The sequence below is a fragment of the Ostrea edulis genome, chromosome 3 (genome assembly GCF_947568905.1).
Source record: "Ostrea edulis chromosome 3, xbOstEdul1.1, whole genome shotgun sequence".
NCBI classification, from domain to species: domain Eukaryota; kingdom Metazoa; phylum Mollusca; class Bivalvia; order Ostreida; family Ostreidae; genus Ostrea; species Ostrea edulis.
The window spans coordinates 58,121,490-58,144,330 of record NC_079166.1 but is presented as its reverse complement, the minus strand read 5'-3'; the positions used below and the strand labels follow the sequence as shown (position 1 = coordinate 58,144,330).

The 22,841-nt window shown below is 34.9% G+C and overlaps 2 protein-coding genes and 2 long non-coding RNA genes across 4 annotated transcripts in view; 1 reads left to right on the top strand and 3 right to left on the bottom strand.

The window, feature by feature from the left end:
* LOC125676052 (uncharacterized) overlaps positions 1-2,354 on the bottom strand; it is a 22,184-nt gene extending 19,830 nt beyond the window's left edge. Inside the window, exons 1-2 of the mRNA XM_048913945.2 lie at positions 2,197-2,354; positions 91-166 (exon numbers count right to left, since the gene is read on the bottom strand). Coding sequence (XP_048769902.2) covers positions 91-166; positions 2,197-2,331 — 211 coding nt within the window. The 5' untranslated portion in view covers positions 2,332-2,354. The remainder of the gene's footprint in view (positions 1-90; positions 167-2,196) is intronic.
* Positions 2,355-2,638: 284 nt separating this feature from the next.
* LOC125676059 (U7 snRNA-associated Sm-like protein LSm10) lies at positions 2,639-3,460 on the top strand. The gene has a single exon (XM_048913956.2). It carries the CDS (start codon positions 2,639-2,641, stop codon positions 3,092-3,094), a length of 456 nt encoding a protein of 151 aa, XP_048769913.1. The 3' UTR covers positions 3,095-3,460.
* Positions 3,461-8,958: 5,498 nt separating this feature from the next.
* LOC125676066 (uncharacterized) lies at positions 8,959-12,559 on the bottom strand. Its single transcript, XR_007370756.2, has 2 exons — positions 12,162-12,559; positions 8,959-11,709 (listed from the first exon to the last, which is right to left on the bottom strand). It is a non-coding gene; the product is annotated as an uncharacterized LOC125676066 (long non-coding RNA).
* An 882-nt stretch (positions 12,560-13,441) lies between these two features.
* On the bottom strand, positions 13,442-17,233 carry LOC130052662 (uncharacterized). The gene is made up of 3 exons (XR_008801035.1): positions 16,941-17,233; positions 15,864-15,971; positions 13,442-14,376 (listed from the first exon to the last, which is right to left on the bottom strand). It is a non-coding gene; the product is annotated as an uncharacterized LOC130052662 (long non-coding RNA).
* Positions 17,234-22,841: the final 5,608 nt, after the last annotated feature.

The following is a 22,841-nucleotide window of genomic DNA, read 5'->3' as shown; positions in this document are numbered from 1 at the left end:
GGAATGAAAGTTCAAACTATGTACAGAACAATTTTTTTCGTAAGTATACAGATCCACTTAATTTCTATAAATTCAAATCAAGAAACTTGCATCTTATCTTCTGAAGTAATTTTGAGAGCTCCTCTTCCACTTTTACAATTATTGAGTTATCTCTTGACAGCAATCCCTGTACAAGAATATAAGAAAGACAAACTGTATTACATGTAATGACATTTCCTGAAAGAAACTGACCAAAATCAATGCCTGCATAACTGCATACAACTACGAAGTGACAATATTTCAAAATTTTTCAGACATCTCTATGACAATATTTTTTTGAGATGTCAGTGACATTTCCATCTGTTCTTTCTAGTTCCTATACAAGCAGTTTCTAATTATTTATTCAATTTTCTTTAAAATTCTACATATACAATAGCACGACAGATCTTGAGTCGGATATTGTAAACCTTGACAGATCCTGTGTTTGATACATTGTAAAACTTGCCAGATCTTGAGTCGGATATTGTAAAACTTGCCAGATCTCGAGTCGGATATTGTAAAACTTGCCAGATCTTGAGTCGGATATTGTAAAACTTGTCAAATCTTGAGTCGGATATTGTAAAACTTGACAGATCTTGTGTCGGATATTGTAAAACTTGACAGATCTTGAGTCGGCTATTGAAAAACTTGACAGGTCGTGTGTTTGATACATTGTAAAACTTGACAGATCTTGATTCGGATACTGTAAAACTTGACAGATCTTGTGTTCGATATATTGTAAAACTTGACAGATCTTGAGTTGGATATATTGTAAAACTTGACAGATTTTGTGTTCGGTACATTGTAAAACTTGGTATAACAACAAAGTTATCTCTAGAAATGTATAACCTAAGCAATAAAAGTTAAGTGTAGTAATCGGATGGGTTCGATCACAGGTGGCCAGATAACTCAGTTGGTATAGCACCTGACTAAGATTCATGAGGCTGTATAAGCATTTGAATATTCTGGCCTAGTTTGTTGCATTTTCTCCCCTCTGGTTACATTTGGTGCCATTGACCACCCCTGGACTTGCAGGTGAAAAGTCCTGCCAAGGACAAAAGGAATCTGGGGCCCGTTTTGAAAAACAACTTAAGACAAAGTCGCAAGTCTAAAAATGTATGGCACAGTTATTAGTGTGAATGAAAGAATTCTAACATTTCAGAAACTTACTCTTCAACATTCTTTTTTCACTTTTTACATTAGCGTGAATACAGGACTTTCGAGATACGGATCCACTCGAACTTTTATCGCGCATTGAATGTAATTTGTAGGGCATATCACTTCCGGATTACAATAACAACTAAGTAAATAAGCATGGAATACTTCAATTGCTATCAAATTACTGTATTTAAATGCTATTTTTCAAAGAAAGGAATCAATACAACCATTTTATAAGAAAATGCATTTGATAAAATTATGCGAGTTGGCGAGGAAAACAAATGTAGGGAATATCTTGTGGATATCGGTAAAATTTTACACCTTCCATCCAAGGAAACGCGTCTAAATACGCCTTTTCCCTTCCATCTAATTTACACCCAGGTACTAAGCACCAATAGTGACTTGAATCGTCACCGTGAGACTGCGCATAGCTTTTTACAAACCGGCTGCTAGCGAAGCTCCAGTTGCGTCGATGTCAACTTTGCCCTACAATTGCTTACTATCATGTGACCGCGGTCAGGGCGCGATGTAGTGTATAAACGTAAAGTGTAATCGGTCGTTCCGGCACATCCCAAAAGTTCTGTATTATCTTACAGTAAATGGGAGAATTCCAGTATGTAAAGTTGGTAGTAAGTCACAAGTTCTATTTATAAAATGCACCCCTGGGTTGTGTGTCTTTGAGGGTGAAGAAAATTTGAGGGAGGAATGTAGTGGTCAGATGGGTTTGATCGCCAGTGGCCAGAGAGCTCATTTGGTCGAGCACCCGACTAGAGATTCAGGATGCCCCGTGTTCGAATCCCTTCCTGTTAAAAATGCATCAACTGTAAGGTTGCATGAAACTAAAGATGTGTATCTTTAACAATTGATATATATTTTCTTTGAATTTCAACAAGCATATTGATAACTCTTCTCATTTCAGAGTTCATGTCATTTCACTATCAATCTAATTAAGATCAGCGACAATTAAAAAAATGGAGCAGTTGGAGGAGCTGATTTGAATCAGATGATTTAACAACGCACCAGTGCTACTTCCACCACATCCGTGTTGTTTGTTAAAGAAATTTTCTCCAAAAAAGAGTTTGGTGAAGATATCTTCAGAATGTTCAAACATTTCTTATATCGTTTATCCTTAAACAAACTATGAATCTGATCCATCGGAAGAGAACATGTGTTCACGGTTCAAAATATTTTGCTCTGCGATATCTAGCTTTCTAGGCCTAAATATCAGTATTTCTATTTGTTCTGCTTCTATATTGCCGCCATGACACCCGCTTATACCATTGCAAAACATTCAATTGTTTTAGAATGAGATAGAGTGTAGTTTTTGTTTAGTAACGAGTCATTATGAATTTTTAAATAAGAAAAATTCAGCAAATACTTTGAAATAATACGAAATAAGAAGAATATGAGACAATATATGCATAAGCGGCCTACTTTCACTTTCTGGTAAACATCGTTCAGCATGGCAAGTGAGAGGGAAAAATTCTTGATAAGAAACACATTAATTTCGCTCTTGAAGGCTGTAGAAGGGAGGGAAACTACGGTGGAGTTACGGAATGAAAACACCGTCACTGGAAGAGTAGAAAATGTGGATTCATTCATGAATATCGTGATGACGGATGTTGTTTTCAAATCTTACAGAGGGATTTCACAGAACTTTTCTAGTTTTTTTGTTCAAGGGGCCAACATTAGATATGTTCATATTCCGGACGAGATCGATATGAGAGCAGCGATAGATTATGAGGTAAACAAAGAATGGAGAATGAAGGCTTCTATTACTCGTAAAGTGAGGAAAGCTGCCGAGCAGAAAATTGCGAAGAGACAACTGGAGGCTAAAAAGAGAGAGACCCTGAAGGAAAGGCAGAAAGAGTTCGAGGAGAAGAAAAAAATATCCAGAGGAAACTTGAATAAGACTTGAAAATTGGAGAAAATGCAATGATGTGAACTGAGAAAGATATTGGATGTTTGTGAAAAGAATGTTCAACCTAAAGTGATGAAACTGTCAGAGGTGTTCTGTACATCTGTGTATATTACATGACAGACACTGAACTGTGGACGTCTTTGTATATTATAGGACAGACACTGAAATGCAATTTGATCTGAATGTTTTATTGGACCTCAAGACTGCAACCATTGGATCAGGACTCAGAAAATGCATAGCATTGATAATGCTTGATTGGTGTTATCGTCTTAAATCACTTTAGGGAAAAGGAACTGTCAGGGTTTATTTCTTGTGGTTTAATAAAGTAAATAAAAAGTAAAATCCTGCCTCTGTTTATCCACAGTTACAGATTTTGAATTTTATTTTTTGTGTCCAGTATTTGAATCTCATGCAATGTACAATGGACATAGGAGCATACATGTACATCTCAGAAGGCTTCAGTTGAGTAAAAAGAACATTGTATTTCAAAATTGTTAAATTGAGTTTGAGAAGCTGAAAAACTTATGAAAGAATATACATGTTGCACATAGTGGGCAATTTTACTCTCCCGTCCAAAGGTCTTGGACCAATCAACATTGAATGTCGAATCATTTTACATCTCATTTTCAAATGAAACAACCGGATGGACATCATGTTTGTTGCTAGTAATTGGTATAGTGTTAAAACAAGAGAGAGAGAGAGAGAATGACAGATACATGCAAGACCAGACTTATGTAAAAAATAAGATTGTGCATATGGGTGCAGGACTTTTCGGCACCAAGACGTTTCGGCACTTTATTATTAAGACATTTCGGCACCAAGATGTTTCGGTACCACGACGTTTCGGCACTTACTTTAAGATGTTTCGGCACCAACAATTACTTTTTATTTGGCACTGATTTATAATTGATTTGATAATACATTATTTTATTTTAATCTGAATTTTATATTATACATTAATTTGCTATTATATACAAACTTTGGATAATTGAAAATCTTTTGGGGGTGGTGTATAACAAAGCAATTTAAATGGGCCCTCCATTGAATGTGTAAATTGTAAAAACAACAACACCCATATCCTTCTCCCTATTCTGTGACTATGTGCTAATTAGGAGGAGATAATGAAGAGTCCCTGCATGGTACACAATGAGGGCTTCACATCTCATTTCTGAAGAGAAAACCAATGATGTCAGGTCAGTATGAATTAAATTATATGCATATATATTTTAAATTAGATAAAAAAGATATAGTATATCTTATTTTTATGTCCCACTCGATGGTTGGATTGTTATAGATTACACCAGCTTTCTTTTAAGCCTTTTAACTAACGAACATTGACAAAAAATATGATGGGTAATTCATCATTAATTTCAATTTCAGATAAATTTTGTTGTACAGTGTATATTTAGTTGTATGTCACATGTGAACATACAGGCAGCACCTTGTTCCTTATTGCTAAAATATTTTTTAGATCTTTAGATTTCTTGGTTTTTTTTAATTGTGTTAATTTTTGGTAAAAAAAAATAAATCAAAAACCCAAACATTTTCTCTGATCTATAGACATTCCATAGCTTAATTGTTGATGGTAAAAAGATATAGCCTGCAACTGTTCTAGTGATTTATATATGAAACACACCCATTCTCTTGCACCCATAATAAGTGCATTTCATGTAACTATTTGCTGAAAGAATATAGTAGTCTAATGTTACCCTTCTTTCATATAGATAAATAATCCTAAATAACAGAAAAATAGAGGTGACATAGTTACTATAGCAAAAGGCATTTCAAAACGAAAATTCATATGCCGCAATTTAAGAACTTTGAATGGACACAGAGTCTTGGAGTATATATTCCATGTAGCTGGAAAACTACTCCTTGGATGGAGAAAAAAATATTTCTGGCATGACATTCTATTGTTACGCTTAAATGTCATATATCAAATATTAATATTGATTAAATTTTCTACATTTGTAATAATAATAGCAATTCTGATATATTTTTCAATAAGTAATTGAAATATATCTCTATTTGCATTATAATATGTCCATTGTTTAACAAAAGGGGGCAGCTCCCACCCCCACCCCTCGATTCTACATGCTTGATATTTTATAGAGTCGCAAATAAAAAGTAACAAGTTCTCCTTCCAGAGTTGAATGGTACGTTAAATTGCAGATGCTATGTACGTTATCAACATAAATATGTAATTCTTCTATACAAATGATCTATTATGAATAAAACTTTTATTACATCTTATAGAACCACATGTACTGATTCTGAGCAACGTCGTATCGAATTGGAAAACCGATATAAAACATTTCATATTCCTTATGTTATGCGTTATTCTTTTTAAAAGGTACTTACAATGTAGCTTTATAGAAAAATAATAATATTGTATCAAATACTATGGATAGTTGATATAGATGTCGGGATTTCACATGCATACAATAAAATTATCGGCTAGTTAAAATTTAAGTTATTATTACAATTATTTGTGCATTGATTTTTTTTTTATTCTCACAGACAAATGCATTGCATGCAATAAGATTGTTCGCCCCAGACAAGAGGCCATCCAGTGTGATGGATGTGAACTATGGCAACACAGAGCATGTAATACTGGTATGATTTTATTCTTTTACTTAATAAAAAATAAGAATGGAAAGCAGTTGTATAATAATGATTAAAAAATTCCATCAAATGAACAATGTAATAGAACACAAATTTTAATAATATGACAGGAATCAGCCGTGACCAGTATAGACGAATAGGGAAACTGCAAGACCTCCAGTGGGTTTGCGCCCGGTGCTTGGAAAATCCTACTGATACAGAAGAGGTACTGGTATACGTTATATTTACATGAATGCAATAACATTAAGAACATTTGTATTAAACATCTTGAAATAATTAAGAACATATAATTGGAAATTAGTAACAAAATATCCTTGACATTTGCTTCCACATAGGACAATTAAGGTTTTAAAATGGATAAATTAATTCTTCATGTCAGGAACACTCAGTAGATGAATTCCTATTAGACACTTCCATAAAAATATATTATATTCTTTCAGTCTGTAGCTGCAGCTGATGCCACATTTCACGTGTCAATAGCCTGGTCAATAGCCTCCCTTGGTTCATCAGTTGCTGAACCCGATGATGAAGATGAACAGGAGGATGATTTTGAATATTATACAAAATTTAATATTATAATTAAACTTGATTCTGAAAAATGCGGCCGACTCGAACTGGGTATACCCGGCGACGCGCTGACAATCAAATGACCCGGCTAATGAAAAATGAGGTCGAGGCTATCTGGTACCGCTTACAGGGTGACGACCACGAGTTATCTCATCTTATGTAGGTACGAGTTATCCCTCGTGCCAATTTATAATTCACAATGATTCGTACGAATAATCGTCGTGTGTCAATTCTTTTATACTTATTTCTTGATAGACCAATATTAGGTAAAATAGGTCCTGTTGGAGCTCCATTGTGGTTGGCAAACACATGTATATTTATTATCAATTACGAAGGAAACATGAATACGCTCTAAAAATGAGAAGCACAACACTGTTGATTATTTAAAACTCAGATTTTCGACACAACCCGCGTCTAAATTACATAAGCAAGTATAAAAAAAACCCTGACAAATATTAATAATCTACATTGTTAACAAGAATGATACACTGTTGCAGTGAATTGAGAAAAATGGTAATTCTATGCATAAACATACAATTTTTTTTAATGCATATTAGGTACCGTGTGTTATAATGGATGTATTAGCATCACACCCTCCCCAAAGTATTAGACTGATATTTCTAACTCATTGATGTACAAATTTCGGGCAGAATATTTTAAAATCTTGATACACCATTAGAACGTCGTAGTATTCATAATTTCACGGAATGTTGTGACAGCACATTGATATGAAATACGCTTAATTACAATTAACAATGTGTACACTTTAAATCAACTTGAAATGTTATTTTCCATAGAGGATATCAAGACTTTTACATATTTGTTGTTTAAAAATGATATCCCCGTTCTTCAAACAAAGACCACGGAATTTGGACAAATGCAGTTGTCTTGATTGTCTAGCCTGTACATATCATATGGGCGGTAAAAATTCAGGGCGGCGACCTTGATTTCAGAAATGCAATGGTGATTATTTAAAATTTGTAGGAAATTGTGAAATATTTATTAGAACATCATAACTGTCATTAAGAACGGCGTAGTGTCATTTCGTAAATGAAATGTGAATACATGTAAAATGATATTTTTTGTAAAAGACAACCCGAGGTTTAAGAACAAGTCCTCATTAAGTAAGACGATTTTCTATGCACAAGAATCTGCGTCACGTAGATCTTTATACACAAGAAAATAGCAGCAAAATATAATGACGATTTTCCAACTTTCCCAGAAGTAAGAGATGGAAGTCACAAACATTGTATAATCACCAGTTTATGACCATAAATGTCAATATTCAGTGGCGTAGCTTCCATTGAGGCAACCGAGGCAGCTGCCTCGGTAAAAAAAAAAAAAAAAAAACTTTTACGTTGTTAAAATGTCGATAGCTTCTGGGGGGCGCAGCCCCCAGACCCCCTGCCTCGGTAATATTATAACCCAAGCTAGGCCTATGATATTGACTATCCAAAACCAATCGATTTTGTTTTTAAATCTTGTGCACTTTCAGACATGCAGTACCGATACATATTATATACTCCACTTTTCAATTAATTCCTGATGTCTTCTGTACTTCATTGTCTATAATAGCAGTAGTGTTATTTATTCGTACTAGTTATTTTAATTGAAACTAAAACTGTACAGAACTTCAATTTTATCAATGTATTGAACTTTCTAATTTTCAGTTAACTGATGATAGTAGTTTATAACGTTTAATTTGTCAGATGCGCAAGATATGCTATGGTCTATGTTGTAACATACTATGGGTACCAACTTAAAGCACCTTCCCTCTAACTGGTACCAGATTATAAAGCACTCTCCCTCTAACAGGTACCAACTAATAAACACTCTCCCTCTAACAGGTACCAACTAATAAACACTCTCCCTCTAACAGGTACCAACTTATAAAGCACTCTCCCTCTAACAGGTACCAGATTATAAAGCAATTTCCCTCTAACAGGTACCAACTTATAAGACACTCTCCTTCTAACAGGTACCAACTAATAAAGTACTCTCCCTCTAACAGGTACCAACTAATAAAGCACTCTCCCTCTAACAGGTACCAACTTATAAAGCACTCTCCCTCTAACAGGTACCAACTAATAAAGCACTCTCCCTCTAACAGGTACCATCTTATAAGGCAACCTCCCTCTAACAGGTACCAGATTAAAAATGGAGGATATTTTATAATCTGGTACATGTTGGAGGAAGTGTGCTTTGTAAGTTGGTACCTGTTAGAGGGAGGGTACTTTATAGAATCTGGTACCTGTTAGAGGGAGGGTGCTTTATAAGTTGGTACCTGTTAGAGGGAGAGTGCTTTATAAGTTGGTACCTGTTAGAGGGAGGGTGCTTTATAATCTGGTATCTGTTAGAGGGAAGATGCTTTTTGATTTGATGATAAAGCATTTTATCTCAAAGAGGTACCAAGTTATACAGCACCCTAACTCTAACAGGAAGCAGTGTATGCTAGGACTAAAATAATTATAGCTTCTCCCAAAGTAGAACTTCTATTGTGCTTATCAAAAACAATCATTGTCAATAGTACAGTGTACTTGGGATCAACTGGACTTGTTACACTACAGAAATCATGGAACACACTGTTTCCATGTTGTACCTGTTTGGTTGTGAATTCCAGATGATGTTCAACAACTTGTTCAACACCTTGTTTGAAATGAAAAGACTTGTAAAGTTTACAAATTTATTATAGCACAAGTCAATATTGTTTTAGAGTAGCTGATAACAAGTAATAAGTTTTCCAATAAAAATAAATGAGTATAAGCAGAAAAGGTTACATAGGGTGTTTTTCTGATGCCATTTCTAGAATAAAGTGCACCGCCACGGCACATGATACGCCCGTCACATATTGTTAACAGTATAGATTGTACCCATTAAAACGTTTTTTTTTTTATATTACCTTAATTAAATGTCACAGTGACCTTAAAGTAGGATGCGACACCCCTTCTACCTAAGATGCATTAGTTGACCAATTTTGGTGATTCTAGGTCTAATAGTTTTCAAGTTATGAGCCGGACAAGTTTTTGCCATATATGGCCATATCTTCTTAATGAAAAGTCACAGTGACCTGGTTTTAATGTGCGACACACCTTCTACCCAAGATGTATCTACAGACAAAGTTTGATGATTCTAGACCTTGTAGTATTTAAGTTACGGGTCAGACACGAAAAAGCTAACAGACGGACGGACAGACGGATATCTTCTTAATGAAAAGTCACAGTGACCTGGTTTTAATGTGCGACACACCTTCTACCCAAGATGTACCTACAGACAAAGTTTGATGATTCTAGGCCTTGTAGTATTTAAGTTACAGGTCGGACACGAAAAAGCTAACAGACGGACGGACATGAACGCAATACCATAATACGTCCCGTCTTAAGATGGGCGTATAAAAAGGCTTTAAATAGTATCAGGCTGTCACATACTTTCTTTCCATGAATAAAAGCTCCTAAACTTAAAAGTGACAGGAGGCCGGTAGATAGACAACTAGAGCTCTGCGGAAAATATTTCCCCAAAATTTACCATGATCAACAATCTGTAAATATTCTAAAACACCAAAGAAGTTATTTCAAAACTGTGAGAGGAGTTAAAAGGTCAAACCGTCATTTATTTAATACATGTATATTTCCTCAAAAACTGACTCAGTTAAACCTGTAATTTTCAACAAACAAAAAAAAAATTAAACAAAAATCAAAATCATAGCCACATACACATTTTCCATACCCATACAAATACTCTGCAGAATAAGGTTCTCAGTTGAATATTGGGAGAAATTTGACAAATCATGTACTTTCTATGTAATGTTTCCTCAAAATACTCAGTTCAAGAATCTGTAATTTTCTCAAACAAGGTTTTCCTATTAAGTGAACCTACAACCTTGACCTTAAAAAACAATAAGCATCTTCCTTTTATGGTAATCAAATGTACAAAGTTGTAAGATTCTGGAGCTTACGGTTCAGTCTGTATCCCATCTTACAAGGTCCGGACAGACAACACCATACCATAATATGTCCAGTCTCTGACGGGCAAGTACCATAATAAGAAAATTTAAAGTTATGACCCTAACAAGCTTTCACAAACTATAAAACATGAGGTGTTTGTAAAACATAAGCCCCCATGGTGCAAAATTGAAAAGGGTTATACACATGCATAATTTGATTGATAGTAGTATCATCAATTCGAAATATTGAGCAAACAATATCTTCCTGTGTCAGGAGTGGATTGACCAAGTGACCTAAAAATCAATAGGGGTCATCTACTCCTTATGCTGTACCAGGTTTGGTGTCAATCAAGCAAATAATTCTTAAAACATAAGAGACAATATATTACTATGTCCAGTTTACCCCTTGACTTTTGACCATGTGACCTCAAATCTACTCCTTGAGATGTACCAGTGTACCAAGTTTGATGTCTGTCAAGCAAAGGGTTCTCAAGATATTGAGCAGGCAGTGTCTTCCTATGTCCAGAGTAGATTGACCCTTGACATTTCGACCAGAAAAACAATTGGGGTCCTCTTCTTTTCATAACCAACCCACATATGAAATATATTACGATCAAGTGAATGGTTCTTAAGATATTAAGCGGACAACATGTGGTCTACCGACCGACCAACAGGTGCAAACCAATATGCCCCTTCTTTGAATGGGGGCATAAATATAGTGTTATAACGCTAAAAGGCTTCTATACATCTAAAAGTAACATAGGACAAGGCTAACTATAGAAACATTGAGATAGCCTATACACTTAAACTTTGAAAAAGTAATATCTGATACTACCCTGAACCAAGTAAATTGACTCTGCTAAGGTATTTACATATTATAATGTAAAATCTAAATTGTTCCCTAACTCAATGTTATGTTCATTTCCTACTCTATGTAAAAGATAAGAGGCGAACACGAAATTCATGTGAAAAGTACAAACCTTAGAGTTCTTTAACCTAGCAGAGTGAGTAAATCTGAGTCAGCTCCTTATATAGGGCTGACAAAATCAATGGGATACTAAATATAAATGCTCAATCTGATAACCCAGGATTAAGCCTCTTGGCCAATGAAATTGCAGAAAACAAATTATGTTCAGGAAGACTGGCATAATGGCAGGTATAATGAATTACATAGCACAGTGAAAGGTAAACATGTGAAACATTAAGATATTTCCTTTATAAAATCTTAAATGTAAAGTTTGAAAAGGTTGCATGTATAGTACAATGTATGCCAGTGGATTTGAAAATGACCTGAATCAATGCTCTTTCTATTTGGTACAAAACAGATATAGTTATGATTAATCATTATATCATTGGGTAAAGGCGGCAGTCTGCTTCCCTTAAGGATGTATTCTAAACAGTGGATGCAATCAAAATCTCTGCCTCCACAAACATAATATCTTTGAAGTATTGGATGTGTGTGTTCATATTCTGTCCAATCCTGTAACATGAAAAACAAGACATAATCTTATTGGCTCATCCTAAATTTAGTATCCTATCAAAGTTTAACTAGTAAATTGCATTCTTCTATTGTGTTATCGAGTATATAAGCTCAAACACAGTATTTATCAAGTTTCTCTGAATAATTAGAATTTATCCTACCATCTCCTACCATTATCTTTTTCCTTTAAATATTGAATATATTAGACAGAAAATAAAATCATAAAAACTTTATATATCACACAATGCGAAGTCAATATAAAATTACTGGTAAAGAAAGTTCAACTCTTTGACACAAGTATGATGGAAAATTAAAGATAACAGTGATACTGTTTCGAGGATTGTTTTCATCTCTCAAACAAAATACATGTAGAATTTCAGATTGAAAATAGAAGCAATGTTAACTATTTGAAATGACCATATGGAATTTGTGCACCACAAAGATGAACTTACATAATGGATTTTAGCCTAAACAGCCCAAATTCTTCCAAAACCAATGCACACAGTTCTAAACTACCCTGGATGAAAAAATGAAAGAAAATTTTTTTATATATATATATATGTCTGTTCTTAATGTTTGAATATCTTCACACAAATAAGATATAGGTTAACAAAGAGGCCCATGGGCCACATCGCTCACCTGAGTCACTTTGGCCCATATCTGAATACTTTCCATATATATTTCCATGTAAAACCTTAGTCCCTATTATGGCCCAAACTACCCTTTGCATACTTGAATCTACACTATGTCAGAAAGCTTTCATGTAAATGTCAATTTCTTTGGCCCAATGGTTCTTGAGAAGAAGATTTTTAAAGCTTTCTCCTATATTTGTATGTAAAACTTTGACCCCCCCCCCCACTTGTGGCCCCATCCTACCCCCCAGGGGCCATGATTTAAACAAACTTGAATCTGCACTACGTCAGGAAGCTTTCAGGTAAATTTCAGCTCTTCTGGCCCAGTGGTTCTTGAGAAGAAGATTTTTAAATGACCCCACCCTATTTTTTTCATTTTTATGATTATCTCCCCTTTGAAAGGGACATGGCCCTTCATTTGAACAAACTTGAAAGCCCTTCACCCAAGGATGCTTTTGGCCATGTTTGGTTGAAATTGGCCGAGTGGTTCTGGAGAAGAAGTCGAAAATGTGAAAAGTGTAACAGACAGACAGACAGACGACGGACAAAAATGATCAGAAAAGCTCACTTGAGCTTTCAGCTCAGGTGAGCTACAAACTTGAATCTGCACTAGGTCAGGAATCTTTAATGATAATTTCAGGTCCTCTGGCCCAGTGGTTCTTGAGAAGATTTTTAAATGACCCCACCCTAATTTTGTGATTATCTCCCCTTTGTGCCAAGTTTTGGTTGAAATTGGCTCAGTGGTTCTGGAGAAGAAGATGAAAATGTGAAAAGTTTATGCCGACGACAGACAACTAACAAATTTTGACCTTAGTTAGTCAGATGAGTTAATTTTCTAAAGCATCATTTTGGAAAATATACTTATGAAAGATGTAGGTACAGTTTCTAAAGTCATTTGGCCCAAAATATCGATGATTTCACTTGGAGCTCAAACCCCGGCATTCAAATAAGGAATGGATTAGCAAACCCAAAATCTGCTCAGTTTGATCAGCAAAATGATTTGTGTCATATGACGTGAGCTAGAAGTTGGCATAAAATTGCAAAAATGTCATTTTCAATGAAAATATCCACAAATTCAGGTGGTTTTCTTATCAGAAAACATACAGCACATGCGTCGAGCAAATTCATATTTAAGTACGGTATGTTTTTCATCTTAAATTAATACACAATATATATCATTTTTATTTTGCTCGACAAATGCGCACATCTTTTCCTGAGCAATAATCTGTATGACATTTGACAGTTTTCAGGCTTATTTGAAAACAAGATGTGTTTGTGAAACACAAATGCCCCAGATAATGGCCAATTCCAAAGATGGTCAAGGTCACAAGGGCAAATATCTTGGTACCAGTAGAAAGATCTTGCCAAAAGAAATCATCATGTATATTAGATAGCTGTCTGCACCAAGTACTTGCGAGACACAGATAGATGACTGACACTCTAGCATAACTTGGAAAACAGTCTCCATGGGAAAGCCCTGTCAATGTCAGGGAGGACTGCATAAACCAACCAAGTGCCAATTTACATATCTGCCCAATGTTCAACAGTAGGTACTGATCTTTAAGTAATACACAAAACTGACACTCTACACAAACTGATAACAGCCCCCCCCCCCCCCCCCAAAGAAAATTAAAAATTAAAACAAATACACATACATGATACACAGAAATAGTTAAACATGTACATTTCACCTTCTGTAATATTGTAAACCAATAAATGAATAAAAAATAATTCAAAAAAAAAGAAAAAAAGAAATGATAAATAAAATAAATGAACAAGCCAGACTTGCCTGATCAGGAATGATGCAATATCCTCGTTTCAGACTCTATACTCAGGAAACAATTTCTTTGTGCCTTTGCTCAGCCTCTCAAATCCAAGTGAACTCACTGAAATGACATCCACGTCCACACATGTACACAAATCATCCAACGAGGAAATGCGCAGCTTCCCCTCCTGTCGTCCGTTTACTGCATCCTCAAAAGTGAAAGTAGAAATCCCCGCCAACCAACTTTCTCACATGTCACTGTTTCGGATCCTATAAAAAGCCACTTTATCAATGTACAATGATCACCATCATGCATTCAAACACAAATAAACATCATTGATATCATTCAAACTCCATTATTTCTTCTCTTTGTATCATCTAGTATTTAACCCTCAGGTCACATTACCTTTGTAAATATTTTGCTCACAAAAACGTCAGCTGGGTCAAATGATCATAGTTATATTTAGAGAGGGGAAAAGTGGAATATGACGATGTCTGATCATCAACTTTTATCACATTTGTTTGAGAATGTAATTCACTAAAAATTAAACTTGTCGTAAAAATTACACACTGAAGTAACTATGACGAGTTGCAGAAAACCTGGATTTTCGAGTTACTGCCGGATTCGATCTCTTGTGAAGTATATCTTGTACAGAAGCGGGTGTAGGAATTTTTGAAGTGGAAGGGGGGGGGGGTCCAGCACTTGATCGTTTAGATACTTTTCACAATGTCTATCCGTTATCTTTTTCTGATATCCCAAAGAAGAGAGAGAGAGAGAGAGGTTACTCCCAGTAGGTTGGGGGCGGCCTAGGCCCCCAGAAGCTGTAGGGTAAATGGTGCAACTCCTGCATTCTGAACATTTCCTGGCACAATCCTTTTCACTTTCAAATTGTCTACTTCTTAAACAAAATTTTTCATGTTACATATATACAAATGTACTTTTTAAGAATTCTTTTTAAAAGCGATACTTGCATCTGACGAAAATATCGTAATTATAGTATCAGTGTGTTGTCTTATTTATCCTAGAGTTGAATGATAATTATAATAGTGTTGATAAATTTGAATGAAGCAATTAGTAGTACATATACATGTAAGTATCTACCGTTCATATCATTTGGACTCAAAGTCTCGTTAAAATTGAATATTTCTTAAACTTTTTGGTTCTCCAAAGGGGGGGGGGGGGGGTCCAGACCCCATGTCTTATGTTGTTTCTGCTAGGAACTTTCATTTGCGATTACAGTCACTTGCCCTTTAAAACTATCCCAATTCGAAGTAATATGATCCAAAAAAGAAAATCGATAAAAATAAATATACGTGTATCACCCAGTGCTAGTTAATATATTATTCAACTTGTACATAAAAAATAATTGCCTACAAATATTAGCAGTATCATATTTTAAAAAAAACAAAAAACTACAAAGATGTCCCACAGAAAGGGGAGGGGGTGTGTCAATCCCCGGATTCCCCTCTGGATCCGCCATTTGGACAGAGAGTACATTTAAAGGCAAACACTTACGTGCGGGTATTACTGTCTCATGACAGCATCTAGTTCTCATTTGTAGATGTGCATATTGGTGGGACAGGATGATCCAATTATTTTCCTTAAAGTTATAGTGGATCTAACAGGGGTGGAAGAACAGTGTCATTGTTACATAAGGGTCCAGTAAATGAAAAGACCCAGTCCCTATTGAAAATTCCCTCTAATTTAGATAACAGCTAAACTATAAGCTGATTTTCATGGTGTACAAAATGCATACCTTAAACTCTGGATATTTCAAGACAGTCCTCAAGGAAACTATTGTGAGGCAGTCCATCTTCTTGGAAGGCTGTAGTGATTGTCTTTTTTTGTGTCTAGCTGAATTCTGCTGAAAGAATTTATTAGTCTCACTATCAACCTTGCCATGCATTAATTTTTTTAAAGACCACACCTGTAATCAAAATCAAAGCATTACTTGTTTCTAAATATATACATCAGTATCATCACCAACAAAGACAGCCTTGTCTTGAAACACAAGCTTAGTATAACATGAACCCAATCATTACAATGACCAATGTTTCAAATTTATTTATATTAACAGTCCTTGACCAGTCGAATTTGATCAATATTTTCATTAGTTTGTCACTATGAAGATACCGTAATTTTCCAACTCGGTCTCAGATAGACATACACGGAGAAAATTTGTGGCTGGATCGGGAATTGAACCTAGGGACCTCTGTGCAAGATTTTACCAGTTGGTGCCATGACCACTCTTGTCCTGCCAGGGGTGAAATGAATCTGGGTTGTGTGTCGACAAATTAAAGGGAGGAATTTAGTAGTTAGGGCTACACGGACGGTGGATATCGACCTGGATAGCTCAGTGGTTAGAGCACCTGACTAGTAATGCAGGGATCCTAGGTTCGACTCCTCGTCCAGCCAAATATTTTCTCCTCCCCTATACTGCATTCCGTGACGTAACTTGCGCAGTGTTAAGTTTATACGTGTATCAAATTAAAAATCTAGGCCCACTGGCCTTCATTGTGGAATGAATAGTAGGATTGTTACATATAATGTCCGAAATTACAAACGTTCACAGAAAATACCAAAGATATGACCGAAATTAAAAATTATTGAAGTCGTCAAAAGGAGGGACCCAAATTTTTAATGTGAATATGATAGTAGATGTCATGTATTACTGAGGTCATTTTAGCTCCTCTCTCGGTAATTTTTGTCATTTTTTTTGGTAATTTCTGTAAATGGTACCGTAGTAGGCTAGTTTTGGTCATTCCTGCACTGTGGAATGACTTACCACGTGCCCTGGCCTTGTGCTTGTTTAGCCTATATTGAATATACTTACCGATCTTGCAAAAATCTTTTGATTCCCGGGCAATATGGTACTAATATCTCATGTTTTATAAATCAATATACCTCGCGGACACTACTAAAGACAGAGATATTTCCGGCACCAATGGTCTCTTCGTAGATATGTTTGGTCTATCGTCCCGCTTTCCCATATTTGATATTTTCTATCTTTTTTTGCGCAAGAGTTAGCCTATTTTAAGTACAACTTAACAGATGAAATACAGGGGCAATTAACTCATTGTATAGGGGCAGGTAACTCGTGGTCGCCGCCCTGCAAGCGGTACCAAATAGCGTTAACCTGAAAAAATGACGTTTCATATAACTTTTAAAAATATACCACAGAGTGGATACAGTTTCTGAAATTGCAAAAATAGCGCCATGGATGCTTAAGGGACCACATACTTCATCGATGAACACATAGAACATCAAACCCGATAAAAGCCATTCGATTTTTAATTACTTCTCGCATTGATGAAACAAACATTTGAATAACGAAAATTGTTGTCACATTCTTTTTTGCTAGTGTTTCAAATGTTTAGTGTTTTGTATTTTGATTTTTTGATTCATATTCAGTTTGAAGTTCATTCCTTAAACCGTTAATATATCCACAATCGAGAGATTAGAAGATACCAGAAATTATAGTAACGAACATTTGACTTTAATCTAATTAATGAAAAGATGTAGTGTTAACTTTCGGAATTACTAGAATAAACTGTAATTCATGAATAAATGTTATACTTTGTACACATGTCGGACAGTTTTACGTTTATTTGACACACAAGGAAGTTGTATAGACGTCGCGCACGGTACTGTTGTCACTTTACGTTACGCTTATAACGTCATAAATTGTGGCAAAATAATCACGAAAACAACGTCACATTTTAAACAAATTCATTATCTCCAAGCTGTAACATCATAATTAAAGCACATGCATGATTTATCGTTTAAAAATTCAAAATAAATCTTTGTACGTGTATTGTGTACATTCATAAAAATTATGAATTCTTAGAAATACTCCAAAATATACATACTGTATTTATTTCACCGTGCCTACAACAGCAGGCATCTCGTATGAAATAAGGGTACCCGTTTCGATAGGTTTCGCTTCGGTAGATTTCGTTTCATTTCGATTTTTTTGAGGGGGGGGGGGGGTGGTCTCGTGAAAACTATGTGAATTTAGATTTTTTTGTCAGACGTTGAACTTTTGATCTCGTCCCTTATATTATATGAAAGTTTGAATGGTAGTGTATATGGCGTGTAAAACGGTGCATTTATACACATTTTGATTTATATGCTATTTCAGGGAGAACAAACAATGATCTAGAAGGTTGGCACAACCGAATCAACTCCAGAATCAACTCCAGAGGACGAGTCCCATTTTACCTCCTATTACAAGAACTGTACACGGAGGTCACTGCCATCCCCATGCAGGCCAAGCTGCTGACAGAAGGGAAGATGGAGAGACTACACAAGAAACAGTCCTCCAGACTCAACGGTAAACTATTTCAACTTTGGGCGGAATACAATGCCAGACAGATCAGCACCACCCAGCTGCTGAGAAAGTGCTCGTACTTATATGGACCTGTTGACATCTGATGTTAATTTCTGTTCTGGTGTGTTAAGTGTTACTTCAGCGGTGTTGGGGGAAAATGTTTGACTGTATAATTCATTTATTTATTTGAGTGATTGAAAACTGTATAATGGTAAATGTTTGTTTGACATAAGTACTGCTAAATAAAACACATTTAAAAATGCTTCATTTGGTTTTTACTTTACTGATATTGAATTTGCATAGCAAGCAAAGCACTACATAGATAAGAAAAGTAAGCAATTAAAGCACTATATTTATTGATGCTCATCACAAATGCTCTATTAAAGGGGCATGGACACGATTTGAGCTGAAAATTTTCTAATTTTATTTTTCCATTTTTATAGTGAATTGTGAGCTTTACCACTGATATTCAAATTTTTGCTAACAATTAGAAATACCAAATCTAAGTATTCTAAACATTAAAAATGGAAAAATAAAATTTGAAATTTTTTGGCTCAAATTGTGTCCGTGTCCCTTTAATGAACTATACTAAGGTCAATATGACAGATTAATAAATATTCCACTATAGTCTTTTAATTAGAGAGAAACTGATAATGATTCTCGTTGATAATATCATAACATTGACATATGTTCAAATCAAATCAGTGATTTTTCTCGTATACTTTTTTGGCACGCTGTTTTTGGCTATAATAGGTCTAAAACTTCATTGTTATTTCGGATTTCAAACATTCGGTTGAGCATCACTGAAGAGACATTATTTGTCGAAATGCGCATCTGGTGCATCAAAATTGGTACCGTATAAGTTTTACATAATGTTATATGCAAAAAAAACAATATTTCCATTTTCGAGGGGATAGGATGAACAACAAAAATGAACTTTCATACAACATCAATGGTAACATTTGTTGGGGCAAATTCTGTAATTAAAAAAAATTGTATATAACTTGAATGTGATTTATCTTTTTATTGATGATATGTATATATTTTCAATAAACATGCAATGAGTGAAAATCGCATCCTGTCTAAATTTCCTGTAGTTTTATCCGCCCGACAATGAGTTAATAACCCTCAGATTACAAACGTATATTGTCAAGATTTTTTTCCTCTTTATTATTTTTTCTTTAAAGTTTTATTTAAAGTTGGCACTGTGTACAAGCATAAAACAAATATTATGAGCTCTACAGAGCTCTTAAACCGACTATCACAGACAAAATAGAATACAAATATCACAAAGGTAAAAAAAAACACAACAAAAAACCACATATACATATATACACGCATACTGTATAAATAGAAGTTATGAATTAAATACAAAATAAACAAATGCCTTTCACCATAAAATTTAAGCACTGAATCTAAACCACAACAGCAAGAATTGTTAAGAAGCACTAAAACTGTTATAACTAAAAAATATAATAATAAAATAAATAATATATAGCAGTTTACAATAGCTAATTTACAAAGTATACCGAAAAAGGGGTGGGTGTGGGGTGGAAAGATGTTCAAAATAAAAATGAATCTTTCAAAAAAAAAAAGGGTAGTAATGCAAATGAAAGGATTTTGAAAATGATTTTAAAATATGTTAAGGTGCTATGAAGCATTTATATACAAATATATTTATAACGGACTTTTATAAACAATCACGGGTCTTTCGTGTTAGGTAGTGTACTGTGAACTTATTGTACACCCACACCGGTATCTGTTGTTTGTTTGTCTGTACTGTGAACTTATTGTACACCGGTATCTGTTGTTTGTTTGTCTGTACTGTGAACTTATTGTACACCCACACCGGTATCTGTTGTTTGTTTGTCTGTACTGTGAACTTATTGTACACCGGTATCTGTTGTTTGTTTGTCTGTACTGTGAACTTATTGTACACCCACACCGGTATCTGTTGTTTGTTTGTCTGTACTGTGAACTTATTGTACACCGGTATCTGTTGTTTGTTTGTCTGTACTGTGAACTTATTGTACACCCACACCGGTATCTGTTGTTTGTTTGTCTGTACTGTGAACTTATTGTACACCGGTATCTGTTGTTTGTTTGTCTGTACTGTGAACTTATTGTACACCCACACCGGTATCTGTTGTTTGTTTGTCTGCTAAACTGCAAATTGTCCAATATTCCATTTATAAACATAAAACAAAGTTTAACAAGTATCTAGTCATTGTCTAACAAAATTATTATGAAGTCCCGAAACGTGTTACCTGAAGTCCCGAAACATGTTAATCGAAGTCCCGAAACATGTTAATCGAAGTCCCGAAACGTGTTGTCTAGTCCCGAAACATCCGGGTCCCGAAACGTCGGGCTCCCGAAACGTCCGTAATTCGTGCATATATACCCTTGGCTTGTTAAAATCACAAATAGTTAATACTTTATTGACATTTTGAATTGAATTCAAAATATAATCTCAAAATGAACTTTATTGACTTAGAGATATCAATATTTCATGCATTGAATCAATTTAAAAAATTGATTTAAGTATAATCTAAGTTTATGGAGCTAGGACTTGAACACGGTCCCGTATTAAAGGGGCATGGACACGGTTGAGCTGAAAATTTTATTTTTCCATTTTCATTGTTTACAGTGCTTAACTAACGTAATTCAAATATCTGCAGTTTACAGTGCTTAACTAACGTATTTCAAATATCTGCAGTTGTTGAGTTGCAAGTGAAATACAGCACTCACAATTCTTTATACATATGTGTAAACAAGGCTCGTGTCATGTTTGTGTTTACATATAGTTTGCTTGATAGAAAATAGCATGTTAAAAACAAAATATGTGCTTAACACTAGAAACTATTAAATCATGTTAAGAATTAACTTGGAAATTGAAAAATCTGCTTTAAACGAACTTTTACTGGTATATTTAGCTTATATGTAAACAAAACCAAGGCACGAGCCTTGTTTACATAACAAGGATTGTGAGCTCTGTATCTCCCATGTACCTTGACAACTGACATTCAAATTTTTGCTGACTATTAGAAATACATGTACCTTAGTGAAGCATTTTGAACATTGACAAGAGGCCCACAGGCCTTATCGGTCACCTGAGTACTAGTTAAAAAGTATCACTACTCCAAAGGGCTATGAAATCTAGAAAAAAAAATTCCTGTTCTGAGTATCTAAGCTAATTTCTAATGTTCTGCAACAGTATAAAACAAGATGTGTTCTTAAAACTTCAATGCCCTCAAAAGTACATACACTGATAAAAAGCTTGAACTAATATGATAGGTGTATTAACATTAAAAGATACGACTAATTTGGACCCATCCTAGAGTCAAAACCCTGGGTTGTAAAATTACAATTTTTTGTACATCCTTTTCTGTTATTCCTAAGTATGCATTTAGATTTTATACAACATCAGCAAACTTACAGATAAATACTGTGTACTAAGTTTGGTCCCACCCTGGGGATTATCAAATTTATAATTTTGGTAAAGGACTACCTGCTCTTTTTAAATTTTATTAGTATCAATAACACTGATGTTATTTAAGTGTTTTATACATAAACACTATAAAGTAAATTTGGCCCCACCCTTGGGTCAGAACCCCTACCCCGGGGATCATGAAATTTACAATTTTGGGAGAGGCTTTCCTGCTCTACATCACTATGCATTTAGTTTTTCTTGAATGTGTGGTTGTAGAGAAGATTTTTGAAAATTGGTCAATTTTGGGCAGGTTTTGCCCCGTCCTTAAGGCCCCAGGGGTGCAGGAATCCTGAAATTTATAATTAATATCCCCCTTCTTCCAAAGATGCTTCATACCAAACTTGAAAAGAATTCAATGGTATTGTAGTTATCAAGAAGTTAAAAATGTCTATTGTTCACACATTTAATAACTGACAATTTTGGTCCCACCCTGATACCAAAACCCCTACCCCTGGGATCATCAAATTTATAATTTTGGTAAAGGACTACCTGTTGTTTTTATAAATATCTATTTAGAATAGTTTCAATTTAATAGTATCAATAGCACTAAAGAAGATGTTGTAATTGAAGTGTTTTACTTATAAACACTATATATCAAGTTTGGCCCCGCCCTCTGGTCAGAACCCCTACCCCAGGGATCATGAAATTTACAATTTTGGTAGAGGCCTTCCTGCTCTACATCACTGCATTTAGTTTTTCTTACATGTGTGCGGTTCTTGAGAAGATTTTTAAAAAATTAGTCAATTTTGGGCAGTTTTTTTGTCCTGCGCCTAGGGGAGCTGGAGTCCTGAAATTTATAATTTATGTCTCCCTTCTCCCAAAGATAATTCATATGCCAAATTAATATGAAAAGAATTGGATTGGTAGTTATCAAGAAGTTAAAAATGTTCAATTGTTAACGCACGTCGCCGGAT

Excerpts from the sequence above, each read along its gene's own strand:
- LOC125676059 (XM_048913956.2), top strand. The coding sequence starts at position 2,639 with ATGGCAAGTGAGAGGGAAAAATTCTTGATAAGAAACACATTAATTTCG.